Source organism: Panulirus ornatus, chromosome 23, assembly GCF_036320965.1.
Source record: "Panulirus ornatus isolate Po-2019 chromosome 23, ASM3632096v1, whole genome shotgun sequence".
Lineage (NCBI taxonomy): Eukaryota > Metazoa > Arthropoda > Malacostraca > Decapoda > Palinuridae > Panulirus > Panulirus ornatus.
Window position 1 is genome coordinate 21,067,886 of NC_092246.1, and position 13,882 is coordinate 21,081,767.

At 40.6% G+C, this 13,882-nt stretch overlaps 1 protein-coding gene across 2 annotated transcripts in view; it reads right to left on the minus strand.

Annotated features, from left to right (window-relative positions):
* The window catches only part of HERC2 (E3 ubiquitin-protein ligase HERC2), a 278,100-nt gene that overhangs the window by 33,451 nt on the left and 230,767 nt on the right, over nucleotides 1-13,882 (minus strand). For both annotated transcript variants that reach the window (XM_071676734.1, XM_071676733.1), the window contains 8 exons: nucleotides 13,599-13,814; nucleotides 10,626-10,791; nucleotides 10,340-10,467; nucleotides 9,895-10,047; nucleotides 9,606-9,758; nucleotides 9,290-9,497; nucleotides 2,353-2,547; nucleotides 703-815 (listed from right to left, as the gene is read on the minus strand). In XM_071676734.1, coding sequence (XP_071532835.1) covers nucleotides 703-815; nucleotides 2,353-2,547; nucleotides 9,290-9,497; nucleotides 9,606-9,758; nucleotides 9,895-10,047; nucleotides 10,340-10,467; nucleotides 10,626-10,791; nucleotides 13,599-13,814 — 1,332 coding nt within the window. The remainder of the gene's footprint in view (nucleotides 1-702; nucleotides 816-2,352; nucleotides 2,548-9,289; nucleotides 9,498-9,605; nucleotides 9,759-9,894; nucleotides 10,048-10,339; nucleotides 10,468-10,625; nucleotides 10,792-13,598; nucleotides 13,815-13,882) is intronic.

Consider the following 13,882-nt stretch of genomic DNA (forward strand, 5'->3'; position numbering starts at 1 on the left):
ACGCTACCTCGCTAATGCAGGAAATGGCGAACAGTTTGAAAGAAAAGAAAAAGGGGCCTGAACATGCAAGAAGGTGAAAGGCAAGCAAGGAATAGAATGAATTGGAACCATTTGGTATACTGGGGTCAACGTGCTGTCAATGGATTGACCCAGGGCATTTGAAGCATTTGGGGTAAACTGAGGAAAGTTTTGTGGGGCCTGGATGTGGAAAGGGAGCTGTGATTTTGGTGCGTTATACATAACAGCTAGAGACTGAATGCGAACGAATGTGGCCTTTGTTGTCTTTTCCTAGCGCTACCTCGTGCGCATGCAGGGGGAGGGGGTTGTCATTTCATGTGTAGCAGGGTGGCAATGGGAATGAATAAAGACAGCAAGTATGAATTATGTACATGTGTATATATGTATCTGTCTGTGTACGTATATATATGCATACGTTGAAATGTATAGGTATGTATATGTGCGTGTGTGGACGTGTATGTATATACAAGTGTATGAGGGTGGGTTGGGTCATTCTCTCGTCTGCCTCCTTGCGCTACCTCGCTAACGCGGGAGACAGCGACAAAGTATAATAAAATATAGAAATAAAAATATACAAACACACACATAAACTGAAAATCAAAACAATAAATTACAATGGAAAAATATGCAAAACTATCTTGCTGTAAGAGAATACATAAAATATCATTTGTAAAGAAGACTTGCCTCTGTTATATCAGCTGGTGTTAATGATGTTCCAGCAAGCTGCTTCCACACTGGTTCTGCTAAATTGAGGCTTAATGGACTGCCTGTTCTTATGGCTATACCCATTAACACACCTGGTAAAATAAATATTGACCAAGTTAAGAAACTGAGTGCAATTGCAAGTGCTAAGCCTTGTATTCATTTGAGAAGTGCACATAAAGCTTATTATAAAATAAGTTATAAAAACTATATTCATCAATAATTATACCAGGTATGGAATTACAGGACAAAATAAAGCATCTAGGTTCCTAAAAGGCTGAAATCTGAAAGAGCTGAAAAATAGGGTATGAAGAGGAAAATTATTTCTTTTATAACTACCTGTCTTTCCCATTGCAAAGCAGTCCCAAGATCATGTGAATAAATGTTCTCATTAACACATATTCAGTCTCTAACTTAAAATGTACTAAGACCAGTCTACCATTCATATACAAATCCCTAAGACTACTCCATTTTTTTTATCTTGAGTGCTTTGTCTCTGCTGTTAACAGCATATCACCCTTCGTACACAAGATATCTTGTCTTTTCTATCCATTCAATGCCTTTCACTCCCTAAAATGTTCAGGATTTGATACCCTAAAAACTCCTTTACTCTATTCTTCTATCTAATCCAACACACAGACCCTCTTTGTTAGTCTCAATATGCATCCTATTCATATGCCTTAATATTTCGATGCTTCTTGGATAGCCTTCTCAATTAGACCATACTCACTGTTACATCTCTCTCTCAAAGGATCATTTCTTACAAGACCAACTCGCCCCTCACCTCACATCCTCATGCATTTCATTTTCAGATTTACTATCTTTCCTTCAGATTCAAGGCCCCAACTTTCTCCAAGGGTTTCTAACATTCAAAGCAAGCTTGTGGTCCACACACACACACTACTTTTCCTGACACCACAATACCACTCTCTCAAAACACTACTTTCCAGGTCTACTCACCAAAATTATAAGCCTACAATTTGAAAATTCCTTTTTGTCCTCTGTGCCTTAAATACATATGCACTATACATTTACTTTGTCAATCTTCAGGCATCTCACCTTAAACCATACAATGAGCAGCAAGGCTAACCAATTAGTGAAATCACCCCTTCATTGAGATACTCATCTGGAATCCCATCCACCCTTAGTACTTTGCCATAATCAATCTTGTGCAGGGCTTTCACTGTCATCTTTTTATCATCTTATTTGCTATAACTCTCAATCCATATCTCACCACATCTGCTTCCCTATTATCTTGTGTATTTCCCAGTCCTTTAAAATACTCACTCTTTATCTTTTTCATGTCTTTGTCATTACTTTCCCATCTGCTCTCATCACTGTCGCCTCATAGTCAACTTCCTCTTGTACCTTCAAAAATACTGGTGTGGATGTTTTGTGACCAACCCGTGATCTGCTGTAAGTCCTACATAACCGAACCATTACAAGAGGCTTTTGTTTGTGCATTTTTCAAATGATTTCTTACCATTTCATGTTTCTCACAACATAAGACTTTATTTTACTCAGAGTCCTTAATTTCATTTTTGCTGTATATGCTATCAGTTCCAGCTTAGAGATGGTGTATCATTCATTAAACAATGTTTATCAGAAACAAGAGTTAACATTCAGTCTTACCAAGGAATGTAAACATGTTCAAGTGATGAATTGAATTTGCTTGTGGGTTCAAGAGAAAGCAGTCTCGGGAGGTTCCAGCTTCATCTCGACCATTAGGAGTAGGGATAAGAAGTGGCAGAGAACCATTCATGAGTTCATCACACATCTCTGCCACACTCTCACTGTAGCCACCACCACAATCATCAACACTCTCACCTGTAGAACATTGGTCAATTATTTATTGTAAATACTGAAAATAATATGCAATCTATGTATGAAAAGAGCATGAAATTTAGATTTTTAAGCACAATTAAGTCTTATTGTCCTACAAAAATATAATCACTCTGCTTTATTTATGGGAAACAGCACCTCCTGATCAGGGAGGTATATTACCAGTACTACCCGCCTGGATACCAGGAGGGTTAGTGACAGCTGCGCAATGAGCCAGCATTTCAGAATTAAACATGAGCATCAGGTCATAGTAGATGACAGGAGCATTAGGTAAAAGTAAAAGGTTTGAACATTAGGTAGGAGACTGAAAACACTGTCATAAGAGTTGCTCTCTGCCATAGGCTTGTTAAGGGTGAGGCACTAAAGGCTAAAAAGTGGCACGGGGTTCACCACTTATGGAGACTCTTTTGTTGTGGCCTCCCCTTTGAGGGAATTCCTGAAAGGAACAGGTGTTAGAAAAATATAGATAGACTGATAGGTTTATCAAACATGGAAAGATAGACAAGTTTATCAAATATGTTAAGATAGATAAGTATATCATATATGAAAAGAATGCAAGGAAAGAGAAGCTACCCATAAATATAATTCTAGAAATAATGCAGTGCATCTGAAGGCAATTTTACTGGTATGAAGAGATTCAGTAAGCCACTAACAACTATAAACAGCACCAGGAAAAAACCCTGCTGCATCAGACGGACAAGGTATGGCCTATCTTTCCCAAGCATGTTTGCTTGCTGATTTCTGCAACTTGCTGTGCAGTTGCATGTGCTCACTCCAATAAATTAGAGACTGCCACTGGGGCACTAATATGATGATGATATAGTGGACATTGAACATGATTCAGATTGTAATAGGAAAGTGATCTTAATTAATATATATAAAATAAGAGTGGAATGTTCAGTGAACAAAATCAGTGTATAAAACTGTGACTATGGTATATATCTGATATTGATTTATTTACTTATTATACTTTGTCACTGTCTCCTGCGTCAGCAAGGTAGGGCAAGGAAACAGACGAAAGAATGGCCCATCCCACCCACATACATATGTATATACATAAATGCCCACACATGCACATATACATACCTATACATTTCAACAAATACATGCATATACATACACAGACATATGATAGAGTTAATAGAGATGCTCTGTGGAAGGTATTAAGAGTATATAGTGTGGGAGGCAAGTTGCTAGAAGCAGTGAAAAGTTTTTATCAAGGATGTAAGGCATGTGTACGAGTAGGGAAGAAAGGAAAGTGATTGGTTGTTTAATCTGTTTATGGATGGGGTTAGGGAGGTGAATGCAAGAGTTTTGGAGAGAGAGGCAAGTATGTAGTCTGTTGTGAATGAGAGGGCTTGGGAAGCGAGTCAGTTGTTGTTTGCCAATGATACAGCGCTGGTGGCTGATTCCTGTTGAGAAACTGCAGAAGCTGGTGACTGAGTTTGGTAAAGTGTGTGAAAGAAGAAAGCTGAGAGTATATGTGAATAAGAGCAAGGTTATTAGGTACAGTTGGGCTGAGGGACAAGTCAACTGGGAGGTAAGATTGAATGGAGAAAAACTGGAGGAAGTGAAGCATTTTAGATATCTGGGAGTGGATGTAACAGCGGAGGGAACCATGAAAGCGTGAGTCACAAGGCAGGGGAAGGGGCATAGGTTTTGGAAGTGTTGAAGAATGTGTGGAAGGTGAGAACATTATCTCAGAAAGCAAAAATGGGTATGTTTGAAGGAATGGTGGTTCCAACAATGTTATATGGTTGTGAGGCATGGGCTATAGATAGGGTTGTGAGGAGGAGGGTGGATGTGTTGGAAATGAGATGTTTGAGGACAATATGTGGTGTGAGGTGGTTTGACTGAGTAAGTAATGAAAGGGTAATGTGTGGTAATAAAAAGAGTGCGGTAGAGAGAGCAGAAGAGGGTGTATTGAAATGGTTTGGTCACATGGAGAGAGTCAATGAGGAAAGATTGACAAAGAGGATATATGTGTCAGAGGTGGAGGGAACAAGGAGAAGTAGGATACCAAATTGGAGGTGGGAGGATGGAGTGAAAAAGATTTTGAGCAATTGGGGCCTGAACATGCAGGAGGGTGAAAGGCGTGCAAGGAATAGAGTGAATTGGAACGATGTGGTATACCGGGGTCGACGTGTCGTCAATGGATTGAACCACGGCATATAAAGTGTCTGGGGTAAACCATGGAAAGTTTTGTGGGGCCTGGATGTGGAAAGGGAGCTGTGGTTTTGGTGCATTACACATGACAGCTAGAAACTGAGAGTGAACGAATGTGGCCTTTGTTTTCTTTTACAAGTGCTACCTCGCAGGGGGAGGGGGGATGCCATTTAATGTGTGGTGGGGTGGCGATGGGAATGGCTGAGGGCAGCAAGTATGAATATGTACAGGTGTATATGTATGTATACACTGAAATGTATAGGTATGTATATGTGCGTGTGTGGGCGTGTATGTATATACATGTGTATGTGGGTGGGTTGGGCCATTCTTTTGTGTTTCCTTGCACTACCTCGCTAACATGGGAGACAGTGACAAAGTATAATAAATAAAAAATATATAAATATGTATACATATATATATATATATATATATATATATATATATATATATATATATATATATTTTTTATACTTTGTCGCTGTCTCCCGCGTTTGCGAGGTAGCGCAAGGAAACAGACGAAAGAAATGGCCCAACCCCCCCCCATACACATGTATATACATACGTCCACACACGCAAATATAAATACCTACAGCTTTCCATGGTTTACCCCAGACGCTTCACATGCCTTGATTCAATCCACTGACAGCACGTCAACCCCGGTATACCACATCGCTCCAATTCACTCTATTCCTTGCCCTCCTTTCACCCTCCTGCATGTTCAGGCCCCGATCACACAAAATCTTTTTCACTCCATCTTTCCACCTCCAATTTGGTCTCCCTCTTCTCCTTGTTCCCTCCACCTCCGACACATATATCCTCTTGGTCAATCTTTCCTCACTCATCCTCTCCATGTGCCCAAACCACTTCAAAACACCCTCTTCTGCTCTCTCAACCACGCTCTTTTTATTTCCACACATCTCTCTTACCCTTACAGTTACTCACTCGATCAAACCACCTCACACCACACATTGTCCTCAAACATCTCATTTCCAGCACATCCATCTCCTGCGCACAACTCTATCCATAGCCCACGCCTCGCAACCATACAACATTGTTGGAACCACTATTCCTTCAAACATACCCATTTTTGCTTTCCGAGATAATGTTCTCGACTTCCACACATTCTTCAAGGCCCCCAGAATTTTCGCCCCCTCCCCCACCCTATGATCCACTTCCGCTTCCATGGTTCCATCCGCTGCCAGATCCACTCCCAGATATCTAAAACACTTCACTTCCTCCAGTTTTTCTCCGTTCAAACTCACCTCTCAATTGACTTGCCCCTCAACCCTACTGTACCTAATAACCTTGCTCTTATTCACATTTACTCTTAACTTTCTTCTTCCACACACTTTACCAAACTCAGTCACCAGCTTCTGCAGTTTCTCACATGAATCAGCCACCAGCGCTGTATCATCAGCGAACAACAACTGACTCACTTCCCAAGCTCTCTCATCCCCAACAGACTTCATACTTGCCCCTCTTTCCAAAACTCTTGCATTTACCTCCCTAACAACCCCATCCATAAACAAATTAAACAACCATGGGAAAAAATGCAATTGAGTGGGAGATGTATAAAAGAAAGAGACAGGAGGTCAAGAGAAAGGTGCAAGAGGTGAAAAAAAGGGCAAATGAGAGTTGGGGTGAGAGAGTATCATTAAATTTTAGGGAGAATAAAAAGATGTTCTGGAAGGAGGTAAATAAAGTGCGTAAGACAAGGGAGCAAATGGGAACTTCAGTGAAGGGCGCAAATGGGGAGGTGATAACAAGTAGTGGTGATGTGAGAAGGAGATGGAGTGAGTATTTTGAAGGTTTGTTGAATGTGTTTGATGATAGAGTGGCAGATATAGGGTGTTTTGGTCGAGGTGGTGTGCAAAGTGAGAGGGTTAGGGAAAATGATTTGGTAATCAGAGAAGAGGTAGTGAAAGCTTTGCAGAAGATGAAAGCCAGCAAGGCAGCAGGTTTGGATGGTATTGCAGTGGAATTTATTAAAAAAGGGGGTGACTGTATTGTTGACTGGTTGGTAAGGTTATTTAATGTATGTATGACTCATGGTGAGGTGCCTGAGGATTGGCGGAATGCGTGCATAGTGCCATTGTACAAAGGCAAAGGGGATAAGAGTGAGTGCTCAAATTACAGAGGTATAAGTTTGTTGAGTATTCCTGGTAAATTATATGGGAGGGTATTGATTGAGAGGGTGAAGGCATGTACAGAGCATCAGATTGGGGAAGAGCAGTGTGGTTTCAGAAGTGGCAGAGGATGTGTGGATCAGGTGTTTGCTTTGAAGAATGTATGTGAGAAATACTTAGAAAAGCAAATGGATTTGTATGTAGCATTTATGGATCTGGAGAAGGCATATGATAGAGTTGATAGAGATGCTCTGTGGAAGGTATTAAGAATATATGGGGTGGGAGGAAAGTTGTTAGAAGCAGTGAAAAGTTTTTATCGAGGATGTAAGGCATGTGTACGTGTAGGAAGAGAGGAAAGTGATTGGTTCTCAGTGAATGTAGGTTTGCGGCAGGGGTGTGTGATGTCTCCATGGTTGTTTAATTTGTTTATGGATGGGGTTGTTAGGGAGGTAAATGCAAGAGTTTTGGAAAGAGGGGCAAGTATGAAGTCTGTTGGGGATGAGAGAGCTTGGGAAGTGAGTCAGTTGTTGTTCGCTGATGACACAGCGCTGGTGGCTGATTCATGTGTGAAACTGCAGAAGCTGGTGACCTGAGTTTGGTAAAGTGTGTGGAAGAAGAAAGTTAAGAGTAAATGTGAATAAGAGCAAGGTTATTAGGTACAGTATGGTTGAGGGTCAAGTCAATTGGGAGGTGAGTTTGAATGGAGAAAAACTGGAGGAAGTGAAGTGTTTTAGATATCTGGGAGTGGATCTGGCAGCGGATGGAACCATGGAAGCGGAAGTGGATCATAGGGTGGGGGAGGGGGCGAAAATTCTGGGGGCCTTGAAGAATGGGTGGAAGTCGAGAACATTATCTCGGAAAGCAAAAATGGGTATGTTTGAAGGAATAGTGGTGCCAACAATGTTGTATGGTTGCGAGGCGTGGGCTATGGATAGAGTTGTGCGCAGGAGGATGGATGTGCTGGAAATGAGATGTTTGAGGACAATGTGTGGTGTGAGGTGGTTTGATCGAGTGAGTAACGTAAGGGTAAGAGAGATGTGTGGAAATAAAAAGAGCGTGGTTGAGAGAGCAGAAGAGGGTGTTTTGAAGTGGTTTGGGCACATGGAGAGGATGAGTGAGGAAAGATTGACCAAGAGGATATATGTGTCGGAGGTGGAGGGAACAAGGAGAAGAGGGAGACCAAATTGGAGGTGGAAAGATGGAGTGAAAAAGATTTTGTGTGATCGGGGCCTGAACATGCAGGAGGGTGAAAGGAGGGCAAGGAATAGAGTGAATTGGAGCAATGTGGTATAACGGGGCTGACGTGCTGTCAGTGGATTGAATCAAGGCATGTGAAGCGTCTGGGGTAAACCATGGAAAGCTGTGTAGGTATGTATATTTGTGTGTGTGGACGTATGTATATACATGTGTATGGGGGTGGGTTGGGCCATTTCTTTCGTCTGTTTCCTTGCGCTACCTCGCAAACACGGGAGACAGCGACAAAGTATAAAAAAAAAATATATATATATATATATATATATATATATATATATATATATATATATATATATATATATAGGTTTGAAGGAATAGTGGTTCCAACAATGTTGTATGGTTGCGAGGCGTGGGCTATGGATAGAGTTGTGCGTAGGAGGATGGATGTGCTGGAAATGAGATGTTTGAGGACAATGTGTGGTGTGAGGTGGTTTGATCGAGTGAGTAACGTAAGGGTAAGAGAGATGTGTGGAAATAAAAAGAGCGTGGTTGAGAGAGCAGAAGAGGGTGTTTTGAAGTGGTTTGGGCACATGGAGAGAATGAGTGAGGAAAGATTGACCAAGAGGATATATGTGTCGGAGGTGGAGGGAACGAGGAGAAGAGGGAGACCAAATTGGATGTGGAAAGATGGAATGAAAAAGATTTTGTGTGATCGGGGCCTGAACATGCAGGAGGGTGAAAGGAGGGCAAGGAATAGAGTGAATTGGAGCGATGTGGTATACCGGGGTTGACGTGCTGTCAGTGGATTGAATCAAGGCATGTGAAGCGTCTGGGGTAAACCATGGAAAGCTGTGTAGGTGTGTATATTTGTGTGTGTGGACGTATGTATATACATGTGTATGGGGGTGGGTTGGGCCATTTCTTTCGTCTGTTTCCTTGCGCTACCTCGCAAATGCGGGAGACAGCGACAAAGTATAATAAAAAAAAATAAAATAATAATATAGGTTCACCATTTCCCACGTTAACAAGGAAGCATTTAGAACAGAGGACTGGGCCAAAGAGGGAAAAATCCTGACTTGCCTCCCTTCTCTGTTCCTTCTAAATTATTGCAAGACATTTGAAATGTATAAGTGTAATAATTAAAGATTCTGAGAGTCCTCAAATAACTAATGTAAACATTATACTTCCTCTCATAAGTCAACGTATTCCGTCTGAATTAACCAAGTCATCACTTTACTTACCAACAAACTTGACCTTCCAGACACGGTGAGGAAGGAAAAGAGCATCAGGTGTCAGCAGTGACATTTTAGCCACCATTTGACCAAACACTGACTTCATTCCATCTGGACCAGCTAATCCACCTCGGGACCGAGATCGCTTGACGCTGATGCGATTTAGTTCCACAATGGGTCCATGCTGACGGTCTCTCACCATAGTGGCTTGTACAACCTGCAATACACAGCATATCACCAGATGTGATAAAAGTTTAATATGGTAACAGGATCTGTGAAAAACATGATGTGCAAAAGACACTGTGGGAACAAGAAACAGTCTCACCTTTTTAAAAGCAGTCTCCTTTGCTGTGGATACAACAATAGCTCGTAATTTAGATACCATTGGTTCATCCCCTTCTTCATCCTCCGGTGATATACAAAGGTCAAACATTGAAATGCTCTGGCACAGAAGGTCAGAGAAATGGTGTAGAAGAACCTGTAAATCAGAACAATAGAATTCTTTATCATTCTTGGTTGAGTTTAAAACAGAATGACATTGAAATATTTCAGACCAAGTGCAAAACCACCTGATCACTGAACCTTTAAATTCTTGGATCATTAAAAGAACATACCAGTCTGTTTCTCAGAGAATGTAATGGGATTTCCTTCAGCAGGTCATACTCCATGGGCACCTGAGATGGGAGACGTCCAGTGCTTACTGCTCTGCTAGTGCTCCATGCCAATGTATGTGCTGACCCACAAGCCACCCGATTTATTTTTTTCCCCTGTAATGAATATCTTGTTGAGTGAAGCTTTAAAACGTTTATTAATTTATCATTTCTCTATTTCATCATGAAGAGCAATTCCGCGTGAAATAATATTTCATATTTTCTAAGAAAAGTAATCTAATCGTATGAAATCTTTTGTCTCACCAAAACACATTTCAGGTAGCTTCTTTCATCAGCAACTGTTCATCTTTCTTAAGACTTAAAACCTTAAATCTGTCACTTAATTTTAAAGTCATACTGAATGATAACATAAAAAACTAATATTGAAGAAACTTTAAGTAAAGTTCACCTGCAATGCCATGACCAATCGAGGCCTCTGGATGGCATTTGTGGTGCTGTCACCTAACTGTCCTTCATCATTATCACCCCATGTGTACACTTCTCCCTCACTTGTGCAACAAACGCAGTGAAGTGAGCCTGTGAACGAACCATTAATAACATACCTTCAGATTAGGAACTGCAATTAGTTTCAGAATATCTCTCGAAACAAAATAAACATTTCTGGGAAATAATGCTCACACAAAAGAGTATATTTTTCTTCATAATAATGATATGCAAATGCTATCAATACATACCTGTAGCAATACTGATGACTTTTTTGCCTTGTAAAGCTGTGACTTTACGTGGCCGTCTGACGTGATCATCAGTCCCATGACCCAAACGGTGGTAATCACCTTTACCCCAAGTGTAAACTGTACCTGAACGTGCTAAAGCAACAGAGAACTGTGATCCACATTCAACCTGTTGAAATGCAACATATTGCCATTACCAGTAAACAGATGGTTTGAGTTAAATTACTTCACCTAGATCATACACAAAAATCTTTATTTTTTCTGTCTTTATGGTCTCATTTTTCTTATAAGCACCTACAGTACTTTGGTTTTAACTACATAATCTCACTTATTTTTTCATTACATATCTTTCACTTCATGTGATCTTACAATTGATGTTCTTTCCCATTTTCTAAACTTCTAGATCCATACATATACTATTCCTCTTGACAATTCAAGTTACCTCAACTTGGTAAATCTCTCTCTCTCTCTCTCTCTCTCTCTCTCTCTCTCTCTCTCTCTCTCTCTCTCTCTCTCACACACACACGTGGTGGTGAGGATTTTTTTTTTTTTTTTTTTTTTGGGGGGGGGGTGTCCCTGCAGTATGCTTGGTTGGTAGGGCAGAAAGGTAAATCAGTTGTTTGCAAATGACATAACTGGTCACAGACTCAAGTGAGAAACTGAAGAAGCTGATGTCTGTTTGGGAGGTATGAAAGGTTGAAACCTAGGTAAGAGCATTAGATAGAAGTAGTCATTAAGAATAATAGGTAAGAGCCTCTACAAAACAACTGCACAAGACTTGCCCACTGCCAGTGGCCTGTTAAAGGTGAGGCACTAAAGGCTAAAGAGCAGAACTGGAGTTATTTAAGGAGACTATGTTGCCTTGGCCACTGTGCCTCAGACTGAGTTCCAATTGGAACAGGTATCAGAGATATACATAGATAAATAGCAGGTTGAAGGGATGGAGTGAAAGAATCTTTGCGTTATCAGGGCCTGAACATGCAGAAGGGTGTGAGATGCTCATTGGATTGCATGAACTAGAGTAATATGATATTCAGGGGTTGATAAGTTGTCCATGGGCTGAACCAGGCCATATGTAGCAGCCAGAAGAGTCCAAGGAAAGATCTGTGGGGTCTGCCTGTGGATGGAGGTGCTGGTTTCAGTGCATTTTAAAACACTAACTAGAGTGGTGCAAGCAAATGAGGCTATTTCGTGTCTGTTTCTGGTGCTCTCATTGGGAAACTGAACATATATGAAAAAAAATTATGGATCAGAAGGTGCATAAGGGTGACACAGAGGCCTTGTGGAATATGCTTTTAGTATATGGGGTACAGTAAATGAAGAGTTACTACCAACATAGATTGGTATATGTATGAATAGGATGCGAGTTTCATGAGCAGTTCTTTGTGTAGGTAAGTCTTTGTTAAGGATGTGTGGTGTCACCATGACTGTTTAATCTGCTTATGGATGAGGTGGTGAGGGAGGTGAATGTAAGCAGGTTTACAGTGTACTTGGAGTGTGTGTGTGTGGTGGTTTGGGGGGAAAATTATAGGAGGTGGATCAGTTGCTGTTTGCAGAAGACATGAATCTTTTACCAGACTCAATACAGAAATTCCTGAAGCTGGTGACATAGTTTGTGAGAGTGTGAAAAAGAAGAAAGTTCAAAGGGAATGTGAACAAAAGTAAGGTGATGAGGTGTGCCTGATGATGAGGACAGAATGGACTGAGTGTGAGTTTGAATGGGAAAAGCCTGAAGGAAGTGGATTGCTTAAGCTAACTGGGAATGGAAATGGCAGATGTTGCCGTTAGAGCTAAAGTGAATCACAAGGTGGGAGAGGGGGCTATAGTCCTGAGTGCATTAGTAAAAGTGTGGATGGAAAAGTAAAAATCTATTAGGACAAATATAGGCATGTTTGAAGGTATATTGGTCCTACCAGTGTTGTATGGATGCGAGTCTTAAGCCATGGAAGTGGAAGAATGGAAAAGGTGGATATGTTTGAAATGGAGTGCCTGAGGAAAATATGTGGTGTGAAGCAAGTTGATCATACAAGGAATGACTAAGAGCACGGTGCAGTTGTAAGCACAATCTGACTGAGACAGCCGACCAGGGTGTGCTAAAATGGTTAGCTCATATGGGGAGGATGAGTGAAGAAAGACTGGCTAAGAGACTGAGGAGGAGAAGGAAGGATGGGATGAAACAGGCTTTGAGGTATCATGGGTAAAACATTCAGGAGGGTAAGAGGCATGCATAGGTTAAAGTGAATTGGACTTTTTATTTGTTTGGGGCTTGGATGGTGGGCTCAAGTTTTTGTACACTATACATAAAAGAGAGCGAATGAAGCCACTGTTTGTCTGCTTCTTGCATTAACTCACTATGGTTGGAAATGTGAACATGTACTAAAAAAAAAATATATCACTTAGAAAAGTAGTGGTCGGTTCACTACTTCCCTTCAACAGACATAACAAATTTTTTACATGAAATCCTCACACATACACAAACACACTTACCTCCACACATTCCATCATTATATTAATCTTAACTAAAATCAAATATCATTCTCAAGAGATTATATGTCACAGTTTTAAGAGTTTAAGAAAAGCTAGGCCAGGTGATTATATCACAAAGGACTGCACTCTAACCTTTCTTTGCCCACAATGCTTTGACTCCCATTTCCATGAATGGCCTTTACTAACCACAGAGGAATGACAGTTAACAAATTTAATATCTATCTATCAGTACTTTGCAAAGTTATACAACAGAAACCACACAGTGAAGTGATATATATTGTGTAAATTGATGCACATCACTTTGCACTGCAAGACTTCTGCCTACTGAAGGAAGCCCTATTACTTAAATTTAATTAAAAGGTTCTTGCTAATGCAATGAAGCCTTATTAAATAGCTACTTCTTGAGAATACTCCATATGTATATATGTTACATTTATAATACCCTGATTTCCTACTCCATCAATCCTCATTGAACCTTATGTACGTTACCTTAATAATACCCTGATTTGCTAATCCATCAATCCTCATCGGAACCTTGCAGCCATCTGAGCCACCACGACCTAATTTTCCATAGTCACCATCACCCCAAGACCAGACGTTGTCATCATCAGTAATGCATAAAGTCTGGGCATCTCCAGAACCACAAGCCACATCTACAACTCTGTAGCCAACTAATGCCTCCACTAATTTTGGTCTAAACTGGTCCTGTAAGAGAAAAATATTAAATTATTTCCTATGTCTTATTCTTTCCATATTTATTGCAATAACAGATG